Genomic DNA, 26,242 nt, shown 5'->3' with positions numbered 1-26,242 from the left:
GGCAGAGGCAGGCGGATCTCTGTGAGTTCGAGGCCAGCCTGGTCTACAAGAGCTAGTTCCAGGACAGGAACCAAAAGCTACAGAGAAACCCTGTCTCGAAAAGTCCAAAAAAAAAAAAAAAAAAGGAGTTGTGTAGTAGTATAGTCTATACTTAAAATGTGAGGTAGTTCTGGTAGTTCTGTCTTGTCCTCAACAATACCAAAAAGGGAAGGAGTAATAATGTTGCCATAGTAACCTCAGCTGTCCCTTCCTTAAGCCCTTGCAGTTATCCATTGGCGGCCACCTATCCCCATGGCCAACATACGCGAGTGGCCAGACGATTCTCCATAAACGAAAGCCCTGTTCTGAGGACTGCCGGAAGCGAGCCAAGTAAGCCAGGGCCAGCCGGATGGGGGATGGGCTGGTCTAGATCAGGCATTGGTTCAGGACATATAGCTTAGTGGAGTTTGCAGCCCCAGACCAAGACTACGAGGACCCATGGGGTGCTAGTGACATCTCAGCCCACCATCCTCTGCAGTAGCTGGCAGCAGCAGCCCCTGGGCACTTCCAAGCCCAGGTACCTGGAGCAACTAGAGAACTACCTGCGCAAGGAGCTCCTCCTGCTGGACCTGGGCACGGATTCTGCACAAGAGCTGAGGCTGCAGGTCAGAGCCACAGACCAAACATGGCAAGGGTGAAGAGAAACTCATGCGCCAGAACTGAATAACTCAGACCCTCCCAGGGAAAATGGGCCCTCCGTCTTCTAACTATTCCTCTTTGGAAGGAGGAATCACTATGACAGAGCGTCCGGCCCGATGGCAACAACCAGAAGCTCAGAATCAGAGAGAGAATGGCCAGGCTAGATGTAGTCCAGACTCTGGTACACACTAGAGAGGGAGTCAATACTAATGGAAAGGAATCGCAGACTTCTGGCCTAGATATGACTGAAGCACTTACTGAGTGCAGACCATGTGCCAGGCTTTGGGCACACACACATACACCACGTGCACTCTTTCTGCATCTAAGTTGGAAAGGAGAATATGCTCTTCCACTCTGAGTTCAGAACATCAAGCTAGAATCTTCAACATCCTGTTCCCACAGGTCCTTGATATAGAGAAGGGCTACAAGTGAGAGGCTAATGGATACAGGATCTGGTTGGCAAGAAGCTGACTGGGCAGACAAAGTCATCTCAGGCAGAATGGCATATTTGGCCCACGGTGATGGGTTGCCAAGCCTCAGTCAAGGCCTCTATACCTGTCCCTGTCCCTCCTCTCCAGCTCCATGGTATTAAGACTTGGTGCCTGGCCAGATATAGGTTACTCATACGGAAACAGTTTTGAACCCACTGAGTATGGGGGTTATGGGCCAGGAAATGATAAGGTCCTTTTTTTATGCCAGCCTTACAGGGAGATCTTTGAGTTCTTCATAGAGGATTTCAAGACATACAAACCATTGTTGTCCTCCATCAAGAATGCGTATGAGGTGATGCTGGGTAAGACTGCAGCTCCATTTAGGGCCCCAGCTGGAATGAATACAGAGTATCCTATTCTGACTTTTTGATTCTCTACTAATAACTGATCTTTCAGGTCAATTTTTGCATGCCTCAACCTTTTCTACTCTTTAAAGGGACGGCGAGGCAATCTGTGGTAAAAGAAGGGATCCTAGGAGAGTATGTCCTTCTGGGAAGGCTCCCTGGTCTGCTCAGACAGTGCGAAGCTGGTTACAGCTATAGAACCCATATTCCTGAGCCTCTCCACGGGAGACATCTTGACCCCCAACATGACTCAGCCCTGATTTGTTTTTTTCGTTTGTATGACTGGAGATTGAACCCAGTGTCTCACACATATAAGCAAGCATTCTACCATGGCTCTCTCTCTCTGTTCCCTGCCCTCCTTTAAAAACAAGTGTGTGTTGACGCTGGAGAGATGGTTCAGCAGTTAAGAGGACAGCAGTAGCCATCCTTCCAGAGGACCTGGGTTCAAACTTCAGCACCCACGTGTTAGTTAACAATGATTGTAACTCCATTCCCAGAGGATCTGACCTCCTCTTCTGGTCTCTGCAGGCACCAGGCGCACAGTTTTCAGACACACACGCAGGCAAACCCCACACATACAGCTTAGGATCTGTGGCCCCTGGCTGTTTATTCTGTGTCCCCCAAAGGGCTTTTCTACCTGTCTTTTTATGTATTTGTTTTTTTGAGACAGGGTCTCCCTGTGTAGTCTTGGTTGTCCTGGAGCTAAATTTGTAGACCAGGCTGGCCTAAACTCAGAGATCCTTCTGGTCTCTGCCTCCTGTGTGCTGGGATTACAGGTGTGTGCCACTACACCCGCCTGTTTTTGCTTAGCCCACCAAAGGGAGAAAATTCGGGCCCTGGAACCTCTGAAGGCCAAGATCGTCACTATGAATGAGGACTGCAGTGAACGGATCCTGGCCATGAGGGCTGAGGAGAAGTACGAAATCTCCCAGCTCAAGAAAGAGAAGATGAATTTGCTAAAACTCATTGATAAAAAGAACGAGGAGAAGATCTCATTGCAGAGTGAGGTGAATGGAAGTGGTAATTAATGCTGAGCCCCCAAGTTCCTGCTCTACCTGTAGCCTGGGTGTGCTGATGATGTGATCCCTAACCCCATCTATGCATCACCATCCCCGAGCGCCCCTACTATCTTCACTGTGCCCTGCTGCAGTGCTCAGCAGACTCCAGTGTGCCTCTAAGTGCCAGCAAACTCTCCATGGGTTGAAGCACTGGCATCTTGCTCTGTTCTCAGGCATGGTCACTTTCCTTTTCCAAAGCTCAGGAGGCTGCCAAGCAGAGCCACAATGAGGGCTCTAAGCTCACTGAGTACTGTCACATTCCCCCCCCCCCCGCCCTACCCCACCCCCAGGTGGCTAAACTGAGGAAGAGCTTGGCTGAGGAGTACCTTCGCTACCTTACTGAGCGAGATGCCCGCAAGATTCTCATTGGGGACCTGAATGAGCTGCGATACCAACGAGAAGACATGTCACTAGCCCAGTCCCCAGGTAATCCAAGCCAGGGCCTCATCTGAGGCACTGAAGTCTGTCACCATTTACATTTCTAACATCTATTTATTTATTATGTATATAGTATTCTGCCTACATATATCCTATAGGCCAGTAGAGGGCGCCAGATGGTTATGAACCATCATGTGGTTGCTGGGAATTGAACTCAGGACCTCTGGAAGAGCAAACAGTGCTCTTAACCTCTGAGCCACCTCTCCAGCCCCTCTGATATCTTATTATCCTGTGTCCATTGACCGTAGGAGAGGCTGTGGATCTTTTTTTAGTTTTTTGAGATAGAATTTCTCTGTAGCTTTTTGAACCTGCCCTGCAACTCGCTCAGTAGATCAAACTGGTCTCAAACACAGATTTGCCTGTTTCTGCCTCCTGAGTTCTAGGATTAAACACTGGCCACCATCACCCAGTTGGCTGTGGATCTTTTAAACTAGACTGAAAATCATAGAATAAAGTAGGAAACTTTAACACTGCTGGAAGCTGAGACTGGGCAAGTGAAGCCTGGCACATCAGGTCCTGGGCTTCTCTACTTAACTCCCAAAGAATCCCAAGCAGAGAAGGAGGTATACTAGTTCCTGCTGTGATAAAACACAGTGACCAAGGCAACTTATAGAAGGATTTCTTTTTTCTTTTCCTTTTCTTTCTCTTTTTTTTTTATTTTTTTTATTTTCGAGACAGGGTTTCTCTATTATAGTTTTTTTGATGCCTGTCCTGGAACTAGCTCTTGTAGACCAGGCTGGCCTCGAAGTCACAGAGATCCACCTGCCTCTGCCTCCCGAGTGCTGGTATTAAAGGCGTGCACCACCACCGCCCAGCCTTCTTTTTCTTTTCTTTGTTTGAGGCAAGGTTTTTCTTTGCAGCCCTGGCCATCCTGGACTCTGTAGACCAGTCTGGCCTCAAACTCAGATCTGGCTGCCTCTGCCTTCCAAGAGCTTAAAGGTGTGAGCTCCCAGCACTCAGCTAGAAGGATTTCTTTGGGACTTAGAGTTCCAAAGGGATATTAGTCTATCATCATGGCAGGGAGCACTGCAGTAAGCAGGCAGGCACGGCACTGGAGCAGCAGTTGAGTTCATATACAGATCCACATGCAGGAAGCAGATAACACAGTGAGAATGACATGGAGTCTTTTGAAACCTCCTCCAACAAGGCCGTACCTCTCAATCTTTCTCAAACGGTTCCGCCAAGTTGGGATCAAGTATTCAAACATATGAGCTTAGGGCCGGGCGGTGGTGGCGCACGCCTTTAATCCCAGCACTCAGGAGGCAGAGGCAGGCGGATCTCTGTGAGTTCGAGACCAGCCTGGTCTACAAGAAAGAGCTAGTTCCAGGACAGGCTCCAAAGCCACAGAGAAACCCTGTATCGAAAAACAAAACAAAACAAACAAACAAACAAACAAACATATGAGCTTATGGAGGCCACTCTATTCAAACAGAGGGCATGCCCCAAGCAATATTTAACCTAATCCTGGTACAAGGCCCAGAGCCGGGGTGACAGACTGGTGGGACCCTGGCAGGTGTTTGGGGAGAGGACCCTGTGAAGCTAACGCTGGCACTGAAGATGACCCGACAAGACCTGACCCGCATCCAGATGGAACTCAACACCATGAAAGCCAACTTTGGAGACGTGGTGCCCAGGAGAGACTTTGAAATGCTGGAGAAGACCAACACGGATCTTCAAGAGCAGGTGCTGGCGGGGTGGGCAGGTAGGGTTTGACATAAGAGGGTGTGGTCAGACAGGTGGGTAGCTAGGACCATCAATGCCCTTGCCTGCAGCTGGAAAGCCTGAGAGCGGACTATGAAGAGGTCCGGAAGGAACATGAGATACTGCTGCAGCTGCATATGAGCACGCTGAAGGAGCGGGACCAGTTCCACTTCGAGCTGCAGGAGATCCAGCGCACCTCCACACCTCGACCTGACTGGACCAAATGCGAAAGTAATGATGGTTGCCAGGGCACCAGGGCCTGCTGCAGGACATGGGCTGGATTCTAGCCTCCTCTCCCCACTTGCAGGTGTCATCGCAGGGGGTCCAGAACGCTGGTTTATGCTGGCTGAAGGAAAGAACAGTGACCAGCTGGTGGACGTGCTGCTGGAGGAGATTGGCAATGCTCTGCTTCGGGAGAAAGACTTCTTCCCTGGTCTGGTAGGGGAGTCCCTGAGCCAGAGGTTACTTAAGATTCTGGGGGAACTATCTGGGGCTCTTTCCTGTTTAGACACAGGGCAACAGAGAGGTCCAGTCGTGAGTTAACACCTGCCTTTCAGGGCTTTGGGGACTCTATCCCTGCTTTCCTTCGGTTTGATGGCCCTGTGGAGAACAAGAAGCCAACCAAGAAGGAGGTTGTACATCTCCTTGAGGATGCCTGGAAGGAACGGCTTGCAGAAGAGCAGGTCAGCTCTGACTGACCTCTATGTAGCCTTAAGATCCAGACTCCTTTAAGGAGTTCCCTCAAGGTGGTAGGGAGCAGGGTGGGGCTAATCAAATCTGGGACACCCTGACCAAGTATTCTTATTCTACAGAAAGAGTCATTCCCGGATTTCTTCTTCAATTTTCTGGAACGTCGCTTTGGGGTCAATGAAGCCATGGCCTGGGCTTATACCATTTTTGAAAACATCAAGCTCTTTCGCTCCAGCGAGGTCATGCGTCAGTTCTATGCAGTCCTGATAGGAAAGGTGAGCTTTGGCCTAGGCCATTTTGTCCCGGCAGAATGGCAGCCCACTAGCAACTGCTCCTCTTGTTGTAGAGGAAGGAAAGCGTATACGTCAGCCAAAAGGAGACAATGTCCCAGCTGCTCAAGGAGATGATAAATGTCGACACTCAGAACGAGGGGTTAATAACCATGGAGCAATTGAGGTAGGAGGCCAGTCAGGCAACTCCAAACTCTAGTCCATTCTCTTGGCTGGTCAGGTTTTCAAGTATGCAGGAAAAAGGGGAACTTCCCAGGAAGGGCCACAGCCTCAAAGCCTGCTGACCTCTCTACGAGTGGTGGCACATGCCCGTATTCTAGAACTTGAGAAATAAAAGCAGGAGAATCATTTAATTCTAGGCCTAGAACAAAACTGTTTCAAAACATGCCAGACACTGTGGCACACATCTCTAATCCCAGCACTTGGGAGGCAGAGGCTGGAGGATTTCTGCAATTTCAAGGCCATTCTGATCTACAGAGAGTTCCAGGCTAATCAGATTGACATAGAAATAGATCCCTTTTTCAAAAAGTCAACTTAAAAGAAAATCAAAACAGCACAAGAGTTTGGGAGGCTAAGGCAGGAAGATGATTATGTGTTCAAAGACTCTCATACTAGTGGGGATGGCCCAGGAGGGATGGGAGGTGAGTAGATAGCCTCCACCAATCAGGCCCTGCTGGGATTCTTACTCTCCTAATAGCACCATCCTCAAGAATACCTTTCCTCTCAAGAAGGAAGAGCAAATTCAGGAGCTAATGGAGACAGCAGGCTGGAGTCCTGACATCAGCAGTACAGAAGTGCTCAACTACCGGATATTGTTTACTGAGGTGGGTGGGGGCACATAACTCGCTAGTCCCTTCCTTAGTCTTATTTAAACTACAGTCAATATGGCCTCACCCTGCCTTCTCCCGTACCCACCCCATAGGATGAGGAGGGCCAGAGTGAGCCATTTGTGCAAAAGCTGTGGGAACAGTATGACAACGAAAAGGATTCATACTTACAAGAACTGAAGCAGGATCTGGGCCTAGATCAGTGAGTGACCCTGGGCCCCGAAGTCCTGCTCAGCCAATGGCAAGTCCTATAGGTGGGACAAGCCCTATCAGATAGCATCTCAGGTGCCTGAGTCTCCCTGTGCAACAAACTACTCAAACCTGACAGAAGAGTGGGCACCTCAGAGTCAGAGTACAAAGAGCTCAGACCTATAAACCTGTCTTTCTTTCCTCGTGGGACAGAACCGATGAGGTGAGCCTATTGAAGATGCGTGTGGCCCTGACGAACATTGATCCTAGCCTGGACAAGCAGGTGCTGAGTACCTACCTAAGCCAGGCCTTCCAGCTCCCTGTGGCAGAACTGCCATTGGAGGAAGATGAGAAGCAGCAGGAAGAAATCGTGGTAAAACTTGAGACTGCACTTGACCGGCTTTGGATGGCAGACACCAAACGTGTAGGACCACCACGAGAGCCAGAGCAAGCAAGCTAGAAGAACCCTCCCCCCCCATGGGCAACTTAAGTTCTTTAATGTTGCTAACCTTCCAATATACAATTCTTTGTCTAAATTTCTATTTTCCAGGCTGTGCTGGAAAGTGTTGGGGTATGAGGGAAGAGGATCTGGGCAGAGCCTAAGGCATACACCAAAAAGCAGAACAATCCATTTGTGAGACTTTATTGGTGCTAGGAGATGAGAAGGAGAACTTAATGATTGTGTGGGTCAGTCCAAGGTGTCCAAGGCAGGGAGAGGACAAACATACAGACCTAGCCACTACTGGGCAGGGAAGACAGAATTGCCACTAAATGCACAGGGAATGAGCAGCTGTCGGTATTCCAGGGGCAGGTACCGCTCCACAAGCACGTGCAGTGAGACTTGATCCGTGACTAGTCCCTGCCTGTATGGGAGGAAAGGAAGGCCAGGCAGAGTCAGCACTAGCACTCCTGTGTTTGGCCTCCCTTTTATGCCTCCCACTTACCGACGCAGCAGCAGCTCCAGGTCCTCTAGCTTCACGGTCTTACGGCCAGCATGAGCAGAAAATACCTCCAGGTCATTGCAAAGGTGCTGGAAATGCTTGTCTAGGCTGCCAAGGTTGGGACAGAGCAGATTGAACAGTCTGTTTAAGAAAGGGCACCTTGGCAGGGCAGTGGTGGCGCACGCCTTTAATCCCAGCACTCGGGAGGCAGAGGCAGGCAGATCTCTGTGAGTTCGAGACCAGCCTGGTCTACAAGAAGAGCTAGTTCCAGGACAGGCTCCAAAGCTACAGAGAAACCCTATCTCGAAAAAAAAAAAAAAAAAAAAAAAAAAAAAAAAAAAAAGGGCACCTCTATCCACTCACATGCTAGACTTACCACTTCTCCACTATCTCAAAAGCCGCCTTCTCCACAGGCCTCTTAGTATAGAAGCTGAAGAACTTCACATAGTGGCTCAGTCCAGCCTTATTGGGGTCTTGGTGGTGCCTAGGACCTGCAGTTCGGGTCCTCGATGGAAGCCTGCTGAGGACGAGAGCAGACAGAGGTGACTGAACTGGCCCTTATTCGAGGACAAGTCCTGCTGGCTCTGCTGAAACTGGGACTGTTGTTCATTAAGTAGACTGAACAAGAAACCCAATTATAGGCAGGCAGTGGTGGCGCACGCCTTTAATTTCAGCATTTGGGAGGCAGAGGCAGGTAGATCTCTGTGAATTCAAGGCCAACCTGGTCTACAGAACTAGTTCCAGGACAGGCTCTAAAGCTACACAGAGAAACCCTGTCTCGAAAAACTTAAATAAATTATAAATAAATAAATAGAAATCCATCTATCAGCCAGGGATGGGGAAGGCGAGGGTGGCATACACCTTCAACCTCAGCACTCAGGCGTCAAAGTAAGACAAATCTCTGTGAATTCCAGGCCAGCCTGATCTACAGAGCAAGTTCCAGGGCAGCCAGGGCTACACAGAGAAACCCTGTCTTGAACAAAGAAACAAACAAACAGAAGATCTGTTCTTTCCCTGAGACCTTTATCCTCCAGTCTAGCCCTAATATCCTAGGCTAGCTTCAACATACATGCAGATACCTGCTCAAGCTTGTTGAACGTCGGGTCTCAAATTGGATAGACCCCCTCAATAATCCATCACTGCTAATCTCCTCCAGGAAGCCTTCTATGATTACATACTGACCTAGGAGCTCCTCCCTCACCCAGGCTCCTCCAAACTCCTGGAGACAGGTACCAGGATGACAGGCAGGCTATCACCACCAGGCTCGAGCTGCCGTGCTTGGTAAGCGTCTGCATATATCTACAATGCCAACTTCAGGGCATCCCCTTCCCAACAACAGTGGTTTCTTACACTGCAACTGCAGATGGTGGGGGCGGCTCAAACTGATGTGGCTGCTCAGGCTGGAGTAAGTCATTGGTGCCGCAGAATAACTCTGGACTTGCTGCAAAGAAAGAGTAGAGTCACAGGGATTCAGGCTAGACTGTCTGACATAGTTGTACAAGTCTAGTCTCCTTTCTTTTTTCCCCCGAGACAGGGTTTCTCTGGCCTAGAACTTACTCTGTAGACCAGGCTGGCCTCAAACTCAGAGATCCACCTGCCTCTGCCTCCCAAGTGCTGGGATCAAAGGTGTGCGCCACCACTCAGCTTCCGTTTCTTATTCCTAAGGGCCTCGTAGAGCTCTAGACAAGTGATTGCCCCTTATACTCTCCCTGGCCTCTAAAACTACCAGTTCCCAGAAACAGCTCAGACAAATCTTCTGAGTAGTGGTGTCTAACAAGTTAATGACACTCACCTACCCTCAGCCTCTTACCTGGCCTGCCAGGAGAATCCTCAGCCCCTGAAGAACCTTCTTGCTCCTCCACAGCTTCCTGGGACTCCACTGCTTCTCTTAGTTCTGGAAGCTGAGGCTGTGGTTCCGAGAAGGGTAAAGGAGTAGTAGCCAAGCCAGTTCTGTTCACTGAGGGGAGAACAAGACGAGGCAGCACCGTAGCACTGACTTAGGATCCCCTGCCCAGCCCTGACCCGGCTCTTGGGTGGAGGGGAACTCCTAAGCTTACTCTCACCCAGCATGAGCTTGGCTCCAAGCCAGCTGCCCCTCATACTCACTGTGCTGCAGCCCAGTCCCAGCACTTCGTGTCCTGTGGCGTACAAGTCCTTCAGAACCTTCAACCCCAGAGAGAGAAGGGTTGGGCAGAGAACGATATGCACCAAGGGAGCCGCCAGCCGCGGGATGTGAGAAAGGCTGGGTGTCTTCCAATACTTCATCCATCGGCAGAGTAGCGACAGGGCTTCTATGGTTGTCACCTAGAGATCAAGAGCCAGATAAACTCTAGATTTTAGGCCCACCTAATACCTGGGGCCGTGAAATAAGGGTCTTCTCTGCATAAGTGACCTCCATAATGAGATAAGCTACATCCAAAGTCTTTTCTCTTTCATTGCTCTCCTTGCTGCTACTCCTCCTCCTTCCTCTGACATTCCCAGGCCTCTCTTACTTGCTTCCACCTCCAAAACTGCTTACTCACACACCTCAACTGTCTACTTCTTCCTCTCCTAGGGACTCTCCTCAAACATTAGTGAACTTGTCTTCTGGAATCAGGATCCCAGGTTGGTGCTAACTGACCGTGAAACCTGTTTTTCTTTTTTTTTTTTTAATATTTATTTATTATGTATACAATATTCTGTCTGTGTGTATGCCTGCAGGCCAGAAGAGGGCACCAGATCTCATTACAGATGGTTGTGAGCCACCATATGGTTGCTGGGAATTGAACTCAGGACCTCTGGAAGAGCAGGCAATGCTCTTAACCACGGAGCCATCTCTCCAGCCCCCGAAACCTGTTTTTCTAACAAGCTCTAGCCTCCAGATTATATACCCTTTCCCTCTACCCTCAGCCCACAGTTCACAAATGAAAAGGAACAGACGACTCAGAGAAACCAAGACTAGGTGATTTTTTTCCTCAAGACAGGGAGGGTTTCTCTGTGTAGCCTTAGCTATCCTGGAGCAATCGCTCTGTAGACCAAGCGGGCCTTGAACTCAGATCTGCCTCCTGAGTGCTGGGAATAAAAGTGTGTGCCACCATAGCCTAGCCTTTGTTTGTTTGCTTTTTGAGACAGGGTCTCTCTCTATAGACCAGGTTTGCTTCAAAAGCACAGAGATCTACCTGCGTCTGCTTCCCAAGCTTGTGGGAGGCTCCCAAACAGGCTACATGGCTAGTCTTGGTTATCAGCTTAACTACATCTGGAATTAACTAAAATGCAAATGACTGGGCACACCTGTGAGGTTTTTTTTTTTTTTTTAATTAAAACATTTGACAGGACACACTTCTAATCCAGATCATTTAAGTGGGAAGATCCACCTTTAACCTGGGCCACACCTTCTACTGGCAGCCTATATAAAGGGACAAGGAAGAAGGATGCTTGCTCTCTTTGCCTATTCTCTCTGTGTCTCTGTCTCTCTGTCACACACACACACACACACACACACACACACACACTCCAGTCCTTCACTGGCAATGGAGTCTACTTCCTTAAACTACTGGATTTTTGGACCTTCTGTTAGTAAAAGCTACAGTCTGTAAGCCATTCTAATAAATCCCATATATAGTCATTATATTATATTCATTCTCTAAGTTCTGTTCTTCTAGAGAACCCTGACTAATACACTAAAGTGCCAGGTACATTTTGCAAAGAAAGCAGAAATTCCTCACAGATGCCTGGCCAGGCTCCTACAGCGTCCCTGACCTCACCAAATGTGGAGCAACCCTGAACTCAGTAAAGCCTCCTGTCTGTCAGACTGCTAGCATCTCCCTAAAGCTAGAAGAGGAAATCTCAACCTTACCTGGAAGAGCTGAGGTCAAAGAATTATTTTTCAGATCCCGCAAAAGAGCACCTACATCCACAGGTTGGCGTTTGGGACGTCTGCGAGCCAGACCAGGTCTCTTCACTGACTGTGACTGAGGAGGTGGGACAAAGCTGAGGTTGAAGGAGCTGATAGGATGGAAACAGACACAAAGGAAGCCTGAGGCACAGCTTTGCCAAAGGAGCTCATCTCTTAGGATATGGCTCCCATGCTGTAAGGCTGAAACTAACAGTAAGTATATCAAGATCCCATGAGTCAACACCTCCCTCACATCTCTGCTCCATCAAACCCCAGAACAGGGAACAGTACCTGGCCAAGGATGAAAAATCAGCATTCCCAGGTGGCTCTGTCAGCGCCCATCAAGACATTGTCAAAAGAATAATCCACAGTGAGTTACTCAGGCCCATGGAAGCGCTCACAGGTCTCTTCAACCTCCTCAGCAGAGAGAAGGGAAGAACAGCACAGGTGTGTCCTAGGACTCACCTGGAGCGAGAGGCAACCCCTGGTTCACTTCCTGCTGAAATACTGACAACCTCAGCCTTTGCTTCCTTTTGCTAGTGGCTCGTAGACCTGAAGCCAGGGTTGAGGGGAGTTCTGGTTCAGGAAGTTGCAGCTCCAGGCTATAAGGATGGAGTTTATCTCAGACATGGCAGAAAGCCCAATTTTAGTTTCTGGGGACCCCAAAGAGGTGGCTCAACCTATGAGGCAATTTCACTGTGTACCTTCCCAGACTGCTTTCCCGTCTGGAGGATTCTACCATCTCTGGTACTTGTACTGGCTTCATCACTGAGTCCGGCATCATCATAGAAGATTCTGGGGCTGTACAAATACCAAGAAGAGGGTAGGGCTGAGAAAAAGGATAACGAAGAAGGATAGCATAGGGCTGGTCATTGGGCTAGCACCTACCTTTAACTGGCAGGCTAACACCCACTTACCAGTTAGTAAGATGTTCTTCAGCAGAGTCCGGGGTGTCTGTTCCTCCAGGTGCCCGTGGGCTTGAACATGAGCCAATCCTCCAATTGACTATAGTAAAAAACCACCAGTCTACATTTTTGCCTTGAGCACCCCTCAAGTTAGACTTCAGAACAAATATAGACTTGACTTCAGTGCTCCATGAAGTCACTCACGGAGTGGGCTTACCCTTGTTCCATAGGAATGCCTCCTGACAGTTGCTTTTGTTCGGCTACCCTGCCTCTTGGAGGAAAGTGTTTGAAGCGGAGTTCTCTGTGCACTGTGTAAAAAAAAATGGCTTTGAGAATTATGTGTGGGGAGTGGGAGTGAGGATCTAGAGGATGCAGATGCTACCCTTCACAGGGGTTAGTCACACAGGGAACAAATTGGAAGAGTATCTCATTCCGTTCTTTAAAGTAACAACCCAAGCAGGTGATTCAAATATTTTTACTTTTCAAGTTGTGGCCAAGGTGTGACAGGAAGTTCCACATGGGTCAACCTAGCCCTGTTTCTCCAGTTCAGTGCGGCTCAGAATTCTATCGTGTTCCTCAGGCACAGTTCCCATCTCATTACTCATAGGTGCAAAACCTATCTGAGGGGCTGCCCAGAATGCTCAGTGGATAAATGCACTTGCTTCCGAGTCTGACATCCTGAGGTCACAAACATGGTGGAAGGTGAGAACTGACTCTGCAGGTTTCTGACACACACACACACTCACACACACAGTAAATAAATGCATAAATACCACATGCTGAATGAGGTAGCAGAAGAATGGCTACTTTAAAGCTTGACTGGGCTACAGTTTCTTTCTTTTTTTGGTTTTTCAGTAGTTGTGGAGCCTGTCCTGGAACAGGCTGGCCTCGAACTCACAGAGATCCACCTGCCTTTGCCTCCCGAGTGCTGGGATTAAAGGTGTGCGCCACCACAGCTCAACTCAGCTCAGCTAGGCTACAATTGCCAAGGCAACTTTAAGAGGACCTGTCTCAAACAGCAAAAGGGTTGGAGATGTAGCTCTGTGGTAGGGTGCTTAAACTAACTAGCAGGCATAAAGCCAAGGACCAGACACTAGTACCATGGGGGGGGGGGCACCTTATCACGAACAACTGTCTTCTCGAAAAGGACGACATCCTTCCAGATTGACAGATGCCAACTTCAGTACCATCTGCTCACCACAAGCCTCAAGACACTCCGAAAAGTCTAGTAAAGCATCATCCTTCCAGTTCCTGCCTGCTGACCTCCCCTGGGAGCCGCAGGGAGTAAGACTGTGTGCTGGGAAAGGCGAAGTCATCTTAAAGTAGGGGTAGATGTCAGGACAACTTCGGTCTGGGTTGAGTGACACAGCCTAGAAAACAGAGCCTTATCCTTTGCTTCTAAAGATCCAGCACTGTTGGTCCGTGCGGAGCTCCACAACAGCTTAGCTGAGTCCGAATCCATTAGGATATAGTCAGAGCTCGGCGATTCCGACTCTACCGAGACTCAGTTTTCTTTCCGGACAGGAAGGCACAGCCACCACTCCTCAGTCAACACTCTCACATACCTAGTCTGAGTACTCCGTCGTCGCCTTGGGGAGCGCGTATCCACTGTATCCAGCACGCGCCGCAGAATCGTGCGAGGTGTCTGACCGGGGTCCAGACTGTAGCGACCCTCCATGCTCAAGATCCGCCCCTCCTAACTGCTGTGGCTGCTGCCAAAGCTGCGTTCCCGCCGCCTCTTTGGAGTTAAGTCTCGCGATGCTGCCACATGGCCCCACGGGAACTGTAGTCCTATAGCTGGTAGCGGGGGTCAAAAGAGATTGTAAATTGGGTTTGGAGGCCATATCACATTAAACCTGAGCAAAAGCGGACTGGTGTTGATGGCGCGCTGCGGACCTCTGTGAGTTCGAGGCCAGCCTGGTCTACACAAGCAAGTTCGTTCCAGTACAGCCGAGGCTACACAGAGAGATCTTGTGTCAAAAACAAATAATAATAAAAAAAAATTAAGGATGATAATTTTCTTAAAAAGGAACTGTGGCCTACTGGCTGCTCCTGAGTAGGACCTGGGTTCTGTTCCTAAGTACCCTTTTGGAGACTTATAACTGCTGCAACACCAATGCCAACCTCCTCCGGTCTCTCAGACACCAAGCAAGTAGTGTCAAACTCTCTTACCTCTATCTCGTGAGCGCTCGGATTGCAGGTGGAGGCCACTATGCCAGACTTGAGTGATTTCACATATACACTTTGTTGTTGACACAGGGTCTTGTGTAGCCCAAGCTAATTTCGAAGTCCGTGTATAGCCTAGGCTGACCTTGAACTAAAACCTCCTCCTTCCACTTCTTTGTGCTTGGATTACAGGTGTGTTCCATCACACCCAGTTTAAATCTTTTTCTTTTCTTTTTTTAAATTTTGATTAAAGGTTTTGTTTTTGAGACAGAATTTCATGTAGCCCAGGTTGGCCCGACTTATCTTCTAGATGAGGATGAACATGAATTTCTGATTGCCTGACTTCCAGCTCCAGAGTGCTAACATTACAGTGTTGTATAGCATGTACCATTGTACAGTACTAGCGATCTGTCCAGTTAGATCTGATCTGATCTAAATTTGCTAAGTCTTTATTAATCAACTTCCGCGGTCACTATCAACTATCTGAATCTAATTCCTAAAAATTTATTTTAGCCAGGAAACATTGTGCACGCCATTAATCCTAGCAATCTAGATGCAGAGGCAGGTGGATCTCTGTGGAGTCTGAGGCTCGCCTGGTCCTCATAGTGAATTCCAGACCAGCCTTGGGCTACAATGCCAGACCCTATCTCAAAACAAGCATACACTTAAACAAACAAAATTCATATTTAGTACATCCTTGTTTTTTTTTTTTTTTTTTTTTAGATAAGTTACATAGGGCTTGACTGGCCTGGAATTTACCATGTACACTAAGCAGGCTGTGAACTTGTTCTAACTGCTGCTCCTTTTCGGCCTATTTAGAGCTGAGATTATGGATCTGGACCACCACTTTATTTTTCTGTTAAGGAATTTTTTTTAATATTTATTTTTTTTATTATGTATATAATATTCTGTCTGTGTGCATGTCTGCAGGCCAGAAGAGGGCACCAGAGCTCTTTACAGATGGTTGTGAGCCACCATGTAGTTGCCGGAAATTGAACTCAGGACCTTTGGAAGAGCAGGCAATGCTCTTAACCACTGAGCCATCTCTCCAGCCCCTGAGGAATATTATTTTAAGGTGTATGACTTTTGCTTATGTTGCATTTATTTAACTCTGCGAATATGTGATTCTTTCCTGTCTAGAAGACCTGACGGTCTAATAAAGAGCTGAAGAGCCAATAGTGAGGCAGGAGAAGATAGGCAGGGCTGGCAGGAGTGTACAGATAGGAGGAGAACTCTGGGAAGGAGGACATCAGGGACTAGCTATCCAGCCACCCACGGAGTAAAAGTAAGATTTATAGAAGTAAGAGAAAGATAAAAGCCCAGAGGTTTGAAAAGGTGAACAGGAGAACTTGAGTATAGCTGGCAAGACTGGGTGGTGGTGGGCACACCTTTAATCCCAGCACTTTGGAGGCAGAGGCAGGCAGATCTCTGTGAGTTTGAGGCCAGCCTGGTCTACAGAGGGAGTTCCAGGACAGGCTCCAAAGGTACAGAGAAGCCCTATCTTTTTTTTTTTTTTTTAAGATTTATTTGTTTATTATGTATACAACATTCCTTCCATGTATGCTTACATGCCAGAAGAGGGCACCAGATCTCATTACAGATGGTTGTGAGCCACCATGTGGTTGCTGGGAATTGAACTCAGGACCTCTGGAAGAGCAGTCAGTGCTCTTAACCTCTGAGCCATCTCTCCAGCCTTGAGAAACCCTATCTTGAAAAACTGAACCAAACCAAAAATTAAAGCTGGCAAGAAAGAAGCCAAGCTAAGGCCGGGCATTCATGACTAAGAATATGCCTCCATGTGTAATTTGTTTGAGAGTTGAATGGTGGGCTCCCCAAAAGCCGAAAGAGTAAAAATATCACACTACATTTTTCTTTCTTTCCTTTTTAAAAAAATTTTTTTTCAGACAGGTTTCTCTGTGTCGTCTTGGCTATTCTGAAACTCACTGTGTAGACTAGGCTAGCCTCCAATCCAGAGATCTGTCTGCCTCTGCCTTTTGAGTGGATTAAAGGAATACACCATCAACACCCAGCTACTTTTTGCTATTTTTAATTTTTCACTTTTATTTATTTTGCAAGTGTGTGGGTATGTCGTGTCACGGTGCACAAGTAGAAACCAGAGGACAAGTTGTAGTGAAAGACTTTGAGACACTTTAGCACTACTGCACCCCCCATCCTGGGAACCAGGCCTCTAGCATTAGGAGGCACCTTAGCACTACTGCACCCCCCTTCCTGGGAACCAGGTCCCTAGTAACCAGTCACGCGTGCACGGGAGCTTTGAGTACTTTCCATCCCCATTGTAGTCTTTCTCCAATAGACCCGGACCCTGGAACTGGGGTGAGACGACCTGCAGGTGTTCCTCCTTGTAATCGCCATAACATTGATCAAGTAGAGTTAGCTGACCATTGTATGAACTAGTCAAAACAGTTGACAAATGATTTTTGGACTTTCCCTTTGATTCTGTACTACCCCCTCCCTGAATTTGTGGTTTTTTCCTTTAAAAGAGCTTGTAATAGACAAAGCAGGGTCCTTCTCCTCTCGAGGCTGAGGGACCTCTGCCGTGGCAGAATAAAAATTCCTCTTGCTATTGCATCAACTGTGCTGTGAGTGTCTCTTGGGGCGACCTCCTCCTTGGTGGGGCTTTAGGGCCCAACAGTAGGAGTCAGTTCTCTCCTTCATCTCTGTGGGTTCCAGGAATCGAACTTGGGTCTTCAGGCTTGGTGGCAAACACAATTACCTACTGAGCCATCTTTCCAGTCCCAGGTTATTTTTAAAACAATAACAACACTGGGTTGAAGTGAGGATGGGAGGATGGAACGTAAAAGGTTCGCAAGGCTCAGCCTATCTATGTGGGTGGGTTCTTGGAGGCTCAAGGAAGGAGTTTAGACAGCATTCTAAATAGAATAGGAAGTGTCTTTATTGACATATGGTCTATCAGATTTTCTTTGGCAGTCCTAAGAAGAACAGTTGTGGAGGAGGCAAGATTAGAAGCAGAGACATGAGATATGATTCTTGCTTTCTACTAGATGACAAGCTAAGGATGGGCAGGGTAGTAGGGGTAAAGAGAAATTATGTATTACATGAATGTCTTTGCTTGCTTGCTTCTGGTGGTGAAGATCAAACACAGGCCCTTTCCTATTCTACTCCAAAGCAATACTTTCAACTTACTAGTTACTATTTTTTTTAAAAAATTTATTTGTTATGTATATAATATTCTGTCTGTGTGTATGCCTGCAGGCAGAAGATGGCACCAGATCTCATTACAGATGGTTGTGAGCCACCATGTGGTTGCTGGGAATTGAACTCAGGACCTTTGGAAGAGTAGGCAATGCTCTTAACCACTGAGCCATCTCTCCAGCCCCCACTAGTTACTATTTAAATGTATATAAGTATATATTAAAGGTTATTTTACTGAAGGTTTATTTTACTGAAGGTAGAGTCTAATTCAGCATCTTCTTCAATGCTCTGTGAAATTGAATCAGTGTACTCCTTCTTTACTCAGGTAAAAAGCCAAGCATGGAGAGCTGGAGAGATGGTTTAGCAGTTAAAAGCACTGACTGCTCTTCCAAAGGACCCGGGTTCAATTCCCAGCACTCACATGGTGGGTTACAACTGTCTGTACCTTCCGTTCTAGGAGACACCCTCACACAGATACTCATGCAGGCAAACCACCAATGCACATAAAATAAAATAAATAAATTATTCAGAAAAAAACTAAGCGTAATGCCTATAATTCTAGGGCTCGGGAGGTATAGATAGGTGGATACTTGCAGCTCACTGTCTGGCCAACCTTAAAAAGAAAAGGTGAAGGGCTCAAAATTGACCTTGGGCCTCCACACACACTCATAGGCACACATATGAACATGCACAAACACAAATTGTACCATCTACACACATATACACCACAGAACAACATATGATGTATATTTGTAAAATGTCTCCCATTACTTTGAATTCTAACTTAAAAAACTATTAAATTTTAAAAATGTATATAACAATATTTATATAAACTATAAATATATATAAATATAACCATTATAAATATACCATTTGTTTTGATGCAGGGTCTTTCTACATAGACCAGCCTGGCCTTGAATTCTCAGAGATCAGTTTGCCTCTGCCTCCTGAGTGATGGAATGAAAATTGTGAACCATTTGAGAATGGAGGGGTGGTGCACACCTTTAATCTCAGTACTTGGGAGCCAGAGGTCTTCAGATCTCTGTGAGTGCAAGCCCTCAATCCTGGAAGCAAAGGCCTGTATTCTGAGATCTGCATTTTGGTTACAGCCATCTTAAGATCACAAGTTAAGAAAAATATTTACCTCTATCCCCTCTGCAGGGTCTAGGAAATCAACCTGGTATCTCATCTCCTAACAGAGACCTGCAGGCACCAGGCTCTGGAACTCATTAGCATTCTCCTTGGTTAGTCAACAATTACAGACCCTCAGTATTTACTTATCAGCTAGGGATGTCTCCGGACCTGAGTTCCAGCAAACCTGAGCTTCCTGACACCTTTCCCTCCCCCCTGACACCTTTCCCTTCCCCCCTTTGCCCATTTGCTATATAACAGCTTCTGAGAAAGAATAAACGGAACGGCTTGATTAGAAATCCCGTCTTGACGTCATTTCGTCATTTCTCGTGTCTCTTGTCTCCTTTCATTCCTCTCCACCAGGTTTATCAGGAACCCCCGTTCGTAGGGTCCGGATACCTCAAGGCCAGCCTGGTCTACAGAGTAAGTTCCAGGACAGCCATAACTACACAAAGAAACTCCGTCTTACAAAAACAAAAACAAGCCGGGCAGTGGTGGCTCATGCCTTTAATCCCAGCATTTGGGAGGCAGAGGCAGGAGGATCTTTGTGAGTTCGAGGCCAGCCTGGTCTACAAGAGCTAGTTCCAGGACAGGCACCAAAAACTACAGCGAGATCCAAAAAAAAAAAAAAAAAAAAAAAACCAAGAAAACCAAAAACAAACAAACAAACAAAAAAACCTTGTGAACCATCAAACTGAATGCTGGTAGCAACCTCTGTCCTTCCTGTTTCAGCACCCCACAGTTCCCAAGGTGAGGGGGTTGGGAGAGGAAGCGCTGATACTACTCATTATAATGTTTGTTTGTTTTTTATTACATAGGTTCTGTGGATGCCCTCTTTGTCCGGCTGATTCCTTTATGGCATTTATTCTTGATATCTATTAGGGCGTATTTATCCATTCTAGTCAGTCAGTCCCTAGGAGAGGGCCGGGTGGACCTGACTGCTCAAAATTACCTTCAGTGCATTCTCCCTACACTTTGGCACATAGTAGGCAGCTAAGGGACCTGGTTTAGGTCAATGAGTACAAGTAGGAGGTAGTTGAGAGTCGGAAGAGTGCCCCCAAGTGAGAAAGTGACTCCAGAAGGCCTTCTGGCCTGGCTCGGGTTCTCTCCAGGCTAAGGAATGCCCTCCACTCCAAGAAACTGGGGGTTGGGGAACTTCTAGAGCTGGCTGCAGAACCTCCTTCAAATCCTAGTCTGCAGGAACTCCGCCTCTCCCTTAAGCGGCGCTGCAGCCCTCAGCAGCAGCCGCTGCGCTTTCTGAGGCATCATGGAACTTGTAGTCTTTGTGTGCTTTTACCCAGAGCGCTTGCGCTAATGAGGCGCGAGCCCCCCCCCGCACCCCCCCCCCGTACCATCAGGATTTTGGGTCCTTGTGAGGGGTAGCCCATGCGACAACCTTCCATTCGAATAGATTTCCCCCCTCCGCCTAGGACGAGCCTCATCTGGAAAATAATCGGATCTCAACAGGGGTCGCGTAGCCCGGGAAAGCCGCCGGAATAAGCTTGCCCCCGTCCCGGAAGTGAGCGGCATCTGGCGCGGTGCATTGTGGGGGGCGTAGTCCTCCTTTCCAGGCGGTCCTTCGCGGCGTCCCCCGGGCCGACTCCGGAGCGCAGGCGGGCGGCCGGGTGGGTATCGCGGCGCGGGCGGTCCGCAAGCATATTCTAGGCACGGGGCCCCCGCCCGGGACGACTTGCGTCGGGCGGCAATAGTGAGAGGCCTCTGAGGGCCTCGCGCGGCGCCGCCCGTCGAGGAGCTGAGGCGGGGGCCGGACCCGGCCGTCGAAGAGCGCAAGAGGCCGGTGGGCCGGGCCGCGCGTCGCAGCCATGCCTGGCTTTACGTGCTGCGTACCGGGCTGCTACAACAACTCACACCGGGACAAGGCGCTGCACTTCTACACGTTTCCCAAGGACGCTGAGCTGCGGCGCCTCTGGCTCAAGAACGTGTCCCGTGCCGGCGTCAGTGGGTGCTTCTCCACCTTCCAGCCCACCACGGGCCACCGTCTCTGCAGCGTTCACTTCCAGGGCGGCCGCAAGACCTACACGGTGCGAGTTCCCACCATCTTCCCGCTGCGAGGCGTCAATGAGCGCAAAGTAGCGCGGAGACCTGCGGGAGCTGCGGCAGCTCGCCGTAGGCAGCAGCAGCAGCAGCAACAACAACAATTGCAGCAACAACAGCAGCCGTCTCCGTCCTCCTCCACTGCCCAGACCACGCAATTGCAGCCGAACCTGGTGTCTGCCTCTGCGGCCGTGCTTCTTACTCTCCAGGCCGCTGTAGACAGCAGCCAGGCTCCGGGATCCGTGGCTCCGGCGCCCACCGCTCCCTCGGGAGATGATGTGAAGCCCATCGACCTTACGGTGCAAGTGGAGTTTACAGCTGCGGAAGGCGCAGCCGCCGCCGCCGCCGCCGCATCGGAGCTAGAGGCTGCTACAGCTGGGCTGGAGGCCGCTGAGTGCGCTCTGGGCCCTCAGCTGGTGGTGGTAGGAGAAGAGGGCTTCCCTGATACTGGTTCCGACCACTCGTACTCCCTGTCGTCAGGTACCACGGAGGAGGAGCTCCTGCGCAAGCTGAATGAGCAGCGGGACATCTTGGCCCTGATGGAAGTGAAGATGAAAGAGATGAAGGGTAGCATTCGCCATCTACGTCTTACCGAGGCCAAGCTCCGTGAAGAACTTCGGGAGAAGGATCGCCTGCTTGCCATGGCTGTCATCCGTAAGAAGCACGGAATGTGAATGGTTCTCCGCAACCTTCAGAATTAGTGACTCCTTTCAGCCCAAGGAATCAATCCTCAGGCGGATGTTGAACTCCCCAATATTCTGGTTGACAGTGCTGAGGTTTAGGGCAGCGGAACTCTTGTTGGTCATCTGGCACCCTCATTTGTTTCCTCCCGAAATAGGAGTTGGGGACTTCAGAATCTGGTGACACCAGCAATTGTGACTTTGTCTCTGACTCCCCAGTTTATGTTGCAGATTCTGGTTAAGCAAAAGTTTCAGAACTATCGAACTTGAAACTTATCCTGGAGGGATGCAGGTGGGACTCTTAAGGACTCTGGGTTGGAGAAAACCACACATTAAGGTTGGCCAGCAGTTAGAGACAGCTTTGCTGTGCGTAGTGATAAGAGATCTCGGTAACATCATTTCCCCTTTTCATGCTTACCTGTGATTCTGATGGGGACTAGTTGGTCTGTGCCTCTGCCTTCTAGGACCTCTCTACCCAGAAGGTCTTTTATGAGAGGGCTCTTGGTGACTTGCTGATGGAGTTCCAGCTTACCAGGGACTTAGGTTTATCTCGTTATGTTTGCTACTGGTTACAAATTCTATTTTCTGTACAATTAGACTAAAGTTTTCACTGTGTTTGTTTGGCAAAACAAATTAAAGAAAAAAGTAAGGTTTTTATTTGGGTTTTGACATTTTATTAAACCTAAGTGTCCTTATAATATGGTTTATAGGTTTTGGCCTATTTGAAAGAACTGGCTAACCCTGAAAATAGAGATGATTATTATATTATTATTATTATTATTATTATTATTTTTAAATGGTTTCCCTGTAGCTTTGGAGCCTGTTCTGGAACTCTTTTTTTGTAGACCAGGCTGGCCTCGAACTCACCGCGATCCATCTTCCTCTGCCTCGTGAGTGCTGGGATTAAAGGCATGTGTCACGGCTGCCTGGCGAAAATAGAAATGTTTTAAAGGTCTGTACCGGGTTTCTCAAAGCAACAAAGAGCACATAGATCTTCACAGAAGTCCCTTGCTCAAGTCACTCCATAGTGTTTGGAAGCTGGGTGAAAAGGTCTTGGTTTGCCCATGATTTTCTCCCTGGATCTTTGTGTGTATATACATGTGTATATTTTGGGTGCCTGAGGTTTCTGGGCTGTCTTTCCTCAGGTGCTATCTAGCTTTTTTTTTTCTTTTAAGACAAGGCCTTCTAGAGGTTGGGGATTTAGCTTAGCGATTGAGCACTTGCCTATTAGCTCTGGGGGTGGGAGGTGGAGGGAGAGAGAGAGAGAGAGAGAGAGACAGACAGACAGACACACACACACACACAGAGGGAGGGATGGAGGGAGGGAGGGAGGGAGGGAGGGAGGGAGGGAGGGAGGGAGGGAGGGAGGTTCAGTCTTCTCAGTGGCTTACTGGCTTGGAACTCATCAAGTAGTTTAGGCTGGCAGGCCAGCCAGTGAGCCTTTAGGGAATCTGCCTGACTGCCCCCTGCTCCCCAATGCTAGGATTACAAATTCACATCACCATGCCTGTTTTTAATGTTTTGTTTTGTTTTTTGTGGGTCTTTTGTTTATTACACAGGTACTGTGATATACTTCAAGGCAAGCTCTTGACCAACTGACCTGTGTCTCTAGCCCTTCCCTTGATTTTTTTAAACAAAAAGTGTGACTGAAAAGTGTTTGTTTCTCTAGACTCTGATAGTCTTTCCTTTTTTTTGGCGGGGGGGGGGGTTGAACCATCACTGTGTAACCCTGTCTGGCCTGGAACTCAGTTTGTAGACCAGGCTGGCCTCAAACTCAGATTCATCAAGTCCTGGAATTAAAGGCGTGCACTACTAATTTCCTTCTTGAATTCTCATCTAGAGCTGAAGTTTGTTTACCATTTCATCCCTTGGGACACAATGTCTGGTACGTGTGTGAAAGCAATTACTTAAAAAAAAAACAGTTAAGTTCAGAACTGGAAGCAGCCTCGGCTCCTTGAGGCACAGGAACTCTTGTTGCAACTCCATTGGTTCAGTCCACCTTCATTATGAGAGGTGAATAGAGAGCATTAGGAATTGCTTTGTAACCCTACACTAAAACTTTGACTTCCTCTATATCTAGATCGGATATTGGAAAGGTAAGATATTATTTTTATCTATATTTGTGAGTAATTTAGCTCAAACCTAATGGGGAGATATGAATGGTCTTTTGTTTTTATTTGAGACAAGGTTTCTCTGTGTAGCCCTGGCACTGAACTCTGTAGACCATGCTAGCTTTGAACTCAAAAAGATCTGCCTGCCTCTGCTTCCCAATGCTAGGATTAAAGGTATGTACCACTCCACCAGATGTGAATGATTTTTTTAAAAATTGCTATTATTATTTTCGAGTATGTGTGTCTGTGTGATTGCATCTGCCTGAAGTGGTCAGAAGGCCATTAGATCCCTTGGAGCTGAGTTACAGGCTTGGGTCCTCTGAACGAGTTGTATATATACTTAACTATTGAGCCTTCTCTCCAGTTCTGTAAAGCCTTTTAAAACTACCTGTTTCTGTGACTGTTGGGTCATAAATGGATTCTTCTTAGGCTCTGACTCTGTAAAATTTGACTCCTTAGTTCCTTAAGGATCAGTCACCTTGCCTGGGGACAATGCCCTGTGACTTGCAAGCTAAAGTGTCCCCAAAACTCCAAAGGTCTATTTCCTTTGTGGTCCTTTGGCTCTGAGTTGGGAAACAGGTCTTGAGGAAGCTGCAGTATTGGTCATATTTATTAGGCACTCAGTTTGGGCAGAAGTTGAACCTGCCTCTGTAGGGATAGCTTCAGCTTGTAATCAGATGGTGAAGGCATAGCAGTGCATTCTTGGCTAACTGCCAAACCTTCACTCTTTCCTTGGAGTGGGGCTTTCCCAGTCCTGGGCCACACTCTGAATCCTTGAGCTCCTCTTCTTTGAAAGGACAGCTGCTGTCACCTTACTCCTCTTGAGCCTTGCAGTGGCACTCTGGATCCTTCCTCCTGTCTCTAATTTGTCTTGTGTTTTGTTTCCCTGGTGGTGGTGAGGCTCCAGATGGATCACCGACTGGGTGAAACAGAGTTTATTTAGGGAATGGGTCATAAAAGCAGCATCCAGCCAACCAAGTGGTCTGGCCAGACTGGACTCAATCAAGTAGCTTAGCCCAGTTTTACCAGGAGGTGGGTGTGGCCAAAAGTGCAAATCTCCTTGTGGCAAAACAGAAGTGCTCAAGCTCCTTCTGGCCTGGAGGAAGGAGTTAGGGGTGTTGGAAGCCATTTTTTCTTTCCTGTGGTTCTTTAGGTTGGCTGCAGAGCCATTTACTCAGCACTCGGGAGGCAGAGGCAGGCGGATCTCTGTGAGTTCGAGACCAGCCTGTCTACAAGAGCTAGTTCCAGGACAGGCTCCAAAACCACAGAGAAACCCTGTCTCGAAAAACCAAACCAAAAAGAAAGAAAAAAAAAGACCTTCAAATGTTTGTTACACCAAGGAAACTGGAAAGGATGCTGAAAGGAAGGGGAAGAGGATTATTTACAGTCTAGTCATGTGGGAAAGTTAGGTTGACCTAACCTAACTTTGGGGCGGGTGGCTGAAGAGATAGATGATTGGCCATTGAGAGCACCGACTGCACTTCCATTCCCAGCACCCACAAGGCAGCTAACAACCATAGCTCCAAGATCTGACACACTCACACAGACATACATGCAGGCAAAACCACCAATGTACATAAAATTAGAATAAATAAATTAAAAAAATTAAAATTTGGCCTGGGTGCTGGTGGCACATGCCTTTAATCCAATCCCAGCACTTGGGAGGCACAGGCAGGTGGATCTCAGTGACTTCGATGCCAGCCTGGTCTACAGAGTGAGTTCCAGGACAGCCAGGGCTGTTTACACAGAGAAACCGTCTCAAAAAAAAAAAAATTGTGGTGGTCACACATCACCTTTAATCCCAGCACTTTGGGAGGCAGAGGCACGTGGCTCTCTCTGAGTTTAAGGCCATTCTGGTCTACAGAGCAAGTTCCAGAGCAGCCAGGGCTACACAGAGAAACCCCCGTCTCCAAAAAAAAAAGAAAAAGAAAAAAGAAAAATTCAGAGGACGAGATGGCTCAATGGGTAAAATAACTTGCCTCTAAGCGTGAGAATCTTATTTCTAGGCCGCCATGGTGGAAGAACTGACTCCTGATATATATCTGGCTCGTCCATCAACACAAATAAAATGTAAAAGACAAACGTCATAATTACTCTGCTGCAACAAAACAAGAAAACCTATACATTTAAAAACCAAAACGAACCAAATAAACAAAAACCACCCCAAAACTCAACGATTCTGTTTTGAAAATCCCTGTCTGTACAAGTGAGGTTAACCTCTCCCAAGTATGACCGACCAAAGGGGCGTTTTGAATCTCGGGTCTAAGAAAAGCCTAGTCAGCTTGCAACCAACTTTGGAGGTATCTCCCTCCGAGACAGCTACTTCAACGAATGAATGCTGGGACAAGAGACGGGGTGGGTTTCGTCACGTGGTTTAAGGTTACGCCGTGAGCGTAACTAGTAGCCAGACTGAACGTATTACATCCTAGGGGCCCAGAAAGGGGCTGCTTGGAGGAGCCAGACCAGCTCCAAGCTAGACCAGGCTCCCACGAAGGCGGG

At 48.0% G+C, this 26,242-nt stretch overlaps 3 protein-coding genes across 6 annotated transcripts in view; 2 read left to right on the top strand and 1 right to left on the bottom strand.

Annotated features, from left to right (window-relative positions):
* Tsnaxip1 (translin associated factor X interacting protein 1) overlaps positions 1–7,298 on the top strand; it is a 15,847-nt gene extending 8,549 nt beyond the window's left edge. Inside the window, exons 3-16 of one of the 3 annotated variants that reach the window (XM_050144214.1) lie at positions 257–369; positions 521–644; positions 1,378–1,471; positions 2,324–2,520; positions 2,862–2,997; positions 4,523–4,692; positions 4,782–4,941; positions 5,018–5,148; positions 5,268–5,393; positions 5,523–5,675; positions 5,747–5,856; positions 6,388–6,514; positions 6,613–6,719; positions 6,920–7,298. In XM_050144214.1, coding sequence (XP_050000171.1) covers positions 257–369; positions 521–644; positions 1,378–1,471; positions 2,324–2,520; positions 2,862–2,997; positions 4,523–4,692; positions 4,782–4,941; positions 5,018–5,148; positions 5,268–5,393; positions 5,523–5,675; positions 5,747–5,856; positions 6,388–6,514; positions 6,613–6,719; positions 6,920–7,166 — 1,995 coding nt within the window. In that variant the 3' untranslated portion in view covers positions 7,167–7,298. Of the gene's footprint in view, positions 1–256; positions 370–517; positions 645–1,377; positions 1,472–2,323; positions 2,521–2,861; positions 2,998–4,522; positions 4,693–4,781; positions 4,942–5,017; positions 5,149–5,267; positions 5,394–5,522; positions 5,676–5,746; positions 5,857–6,387; positions 6,515–6,612; positions 6,720–6,919 lie in introns of those variants that run through there. The other 2 variants (XM_050144213.1, XM_050144215.1) reach the window with 2 other exon arrangements.
* A 35-nt stretch (positions 7,299–7,333) lies between these two features.
* On the bottom strand, positions 7,334–20,392 carry Cenpt (centromere protein T). Of its 2 annotated transcripts, none has more exons than XM_050144216.1 (14): positions 20,250–20,392; positions 13,992–14,223; positions 12,644–12,734; positions 12,439–12,526; positions 12,226–12,322; positions 11,987–12,123; positions 11,813–11,849; positions 11,483–11,631; positions 9,754–9,951; positions 9,458–9,604; positions 8,998–9,088; positions 8,024–8,167; positions 7,651–7,755; positions 7,334–7,569 (listed from the first exon to the last, which is right to left on the bottom strand). In XM_050144216.1, exons 2-14 carry the CDS (start codon positions 14,102–14,104, stop codon positions 7,446–7,448), a joined length of 1,521 nt encoding a protein of 506 aa, XP_050000173.1. In that variant the 5' UTR covers positions 14,105–14,223; positions 20,250–20,392; the 3' UTR covers positions 7,334–7,445. The 2 variants fall into 2 exon arrangements, with proteins under 2 accessions (XP_050000173.1, XP_050000174.1); XM_050144217.1 differs by having other exon boundaries at positions 8,024–8,164.
* An 84-nt stretch (positions 20,393–20,476) lies between these two features.
* Positions 20,477–22,289, top strand: Thap11 (THAP domain containing 11). The gene has a single exon (XM_050144218.1). The coding sequence runs from the start codon at positions 20,721–20,723 to the stop codon at positions 21,624–21,626; it is 906 nt and encodes a 301-aa protein (XP_050000175.1). The 5' UTR covers positions 20,477–20,720; the 3' UTR covers positions 21,627–22,289.
* Positions 22,290–26,242: the final 3,953 nt, after the last annotated feature.

Source organism: Alexandromys fortis, unplaced genomic scaffold (genome assembly GCF_014885135.2).
Source record: "Alexandromys fortis isolate MF-2015 unplaced genomic scaffold, M_Fortis_MF-2015_v1.1 scaffold_1, whole genome shotgun sequence".
Lineage (NCBI taxonomy): Eukaryota > Metazoa > Chordata > Mammalia > Rodentia > Cricetidae > Alexandromys > Alexandromys fortis.
Note: the sequence above shows the minus strand (reverse complement) of the source record. Positions and strands in the feature narration are given on the sequence as shown.

What these genes read in the sequence shown, in the direction of transcription:
- Thap11 (XM_050144218.1), top strand. Translation starts at nt 20,721, where the DNA reads ATGCCTGGCTTTACGTGCTGCGTACCGGGCTGCTACAACAACTCACAC.
- Cenpt (XM_050144216.1), bottom strand. Translation starts at nt 14,104, where the DNA reads ATGGAGGGTCGCTACAGTCTGGACCCCGGTCAGACACCTCGCACGATT. An exon ending in CGACGGAGTACTCAGACTAG is followed by an intron (nt 12,735 to 13,991) that starts GTATGTGAGAGT and finishes TTTTTTACACAG; the next exon opens with TGCACAGAGAACTCCGCTTC. An exon ending in GATTTTTCATCCTTGGCCAG is followed by an intron (nt 11,632 to 11,812) that starts GTACTGTTCCCT and finishes CCATCCTATCAG; the next exon opens with CTCCTTCAACCTCAGCTTTG.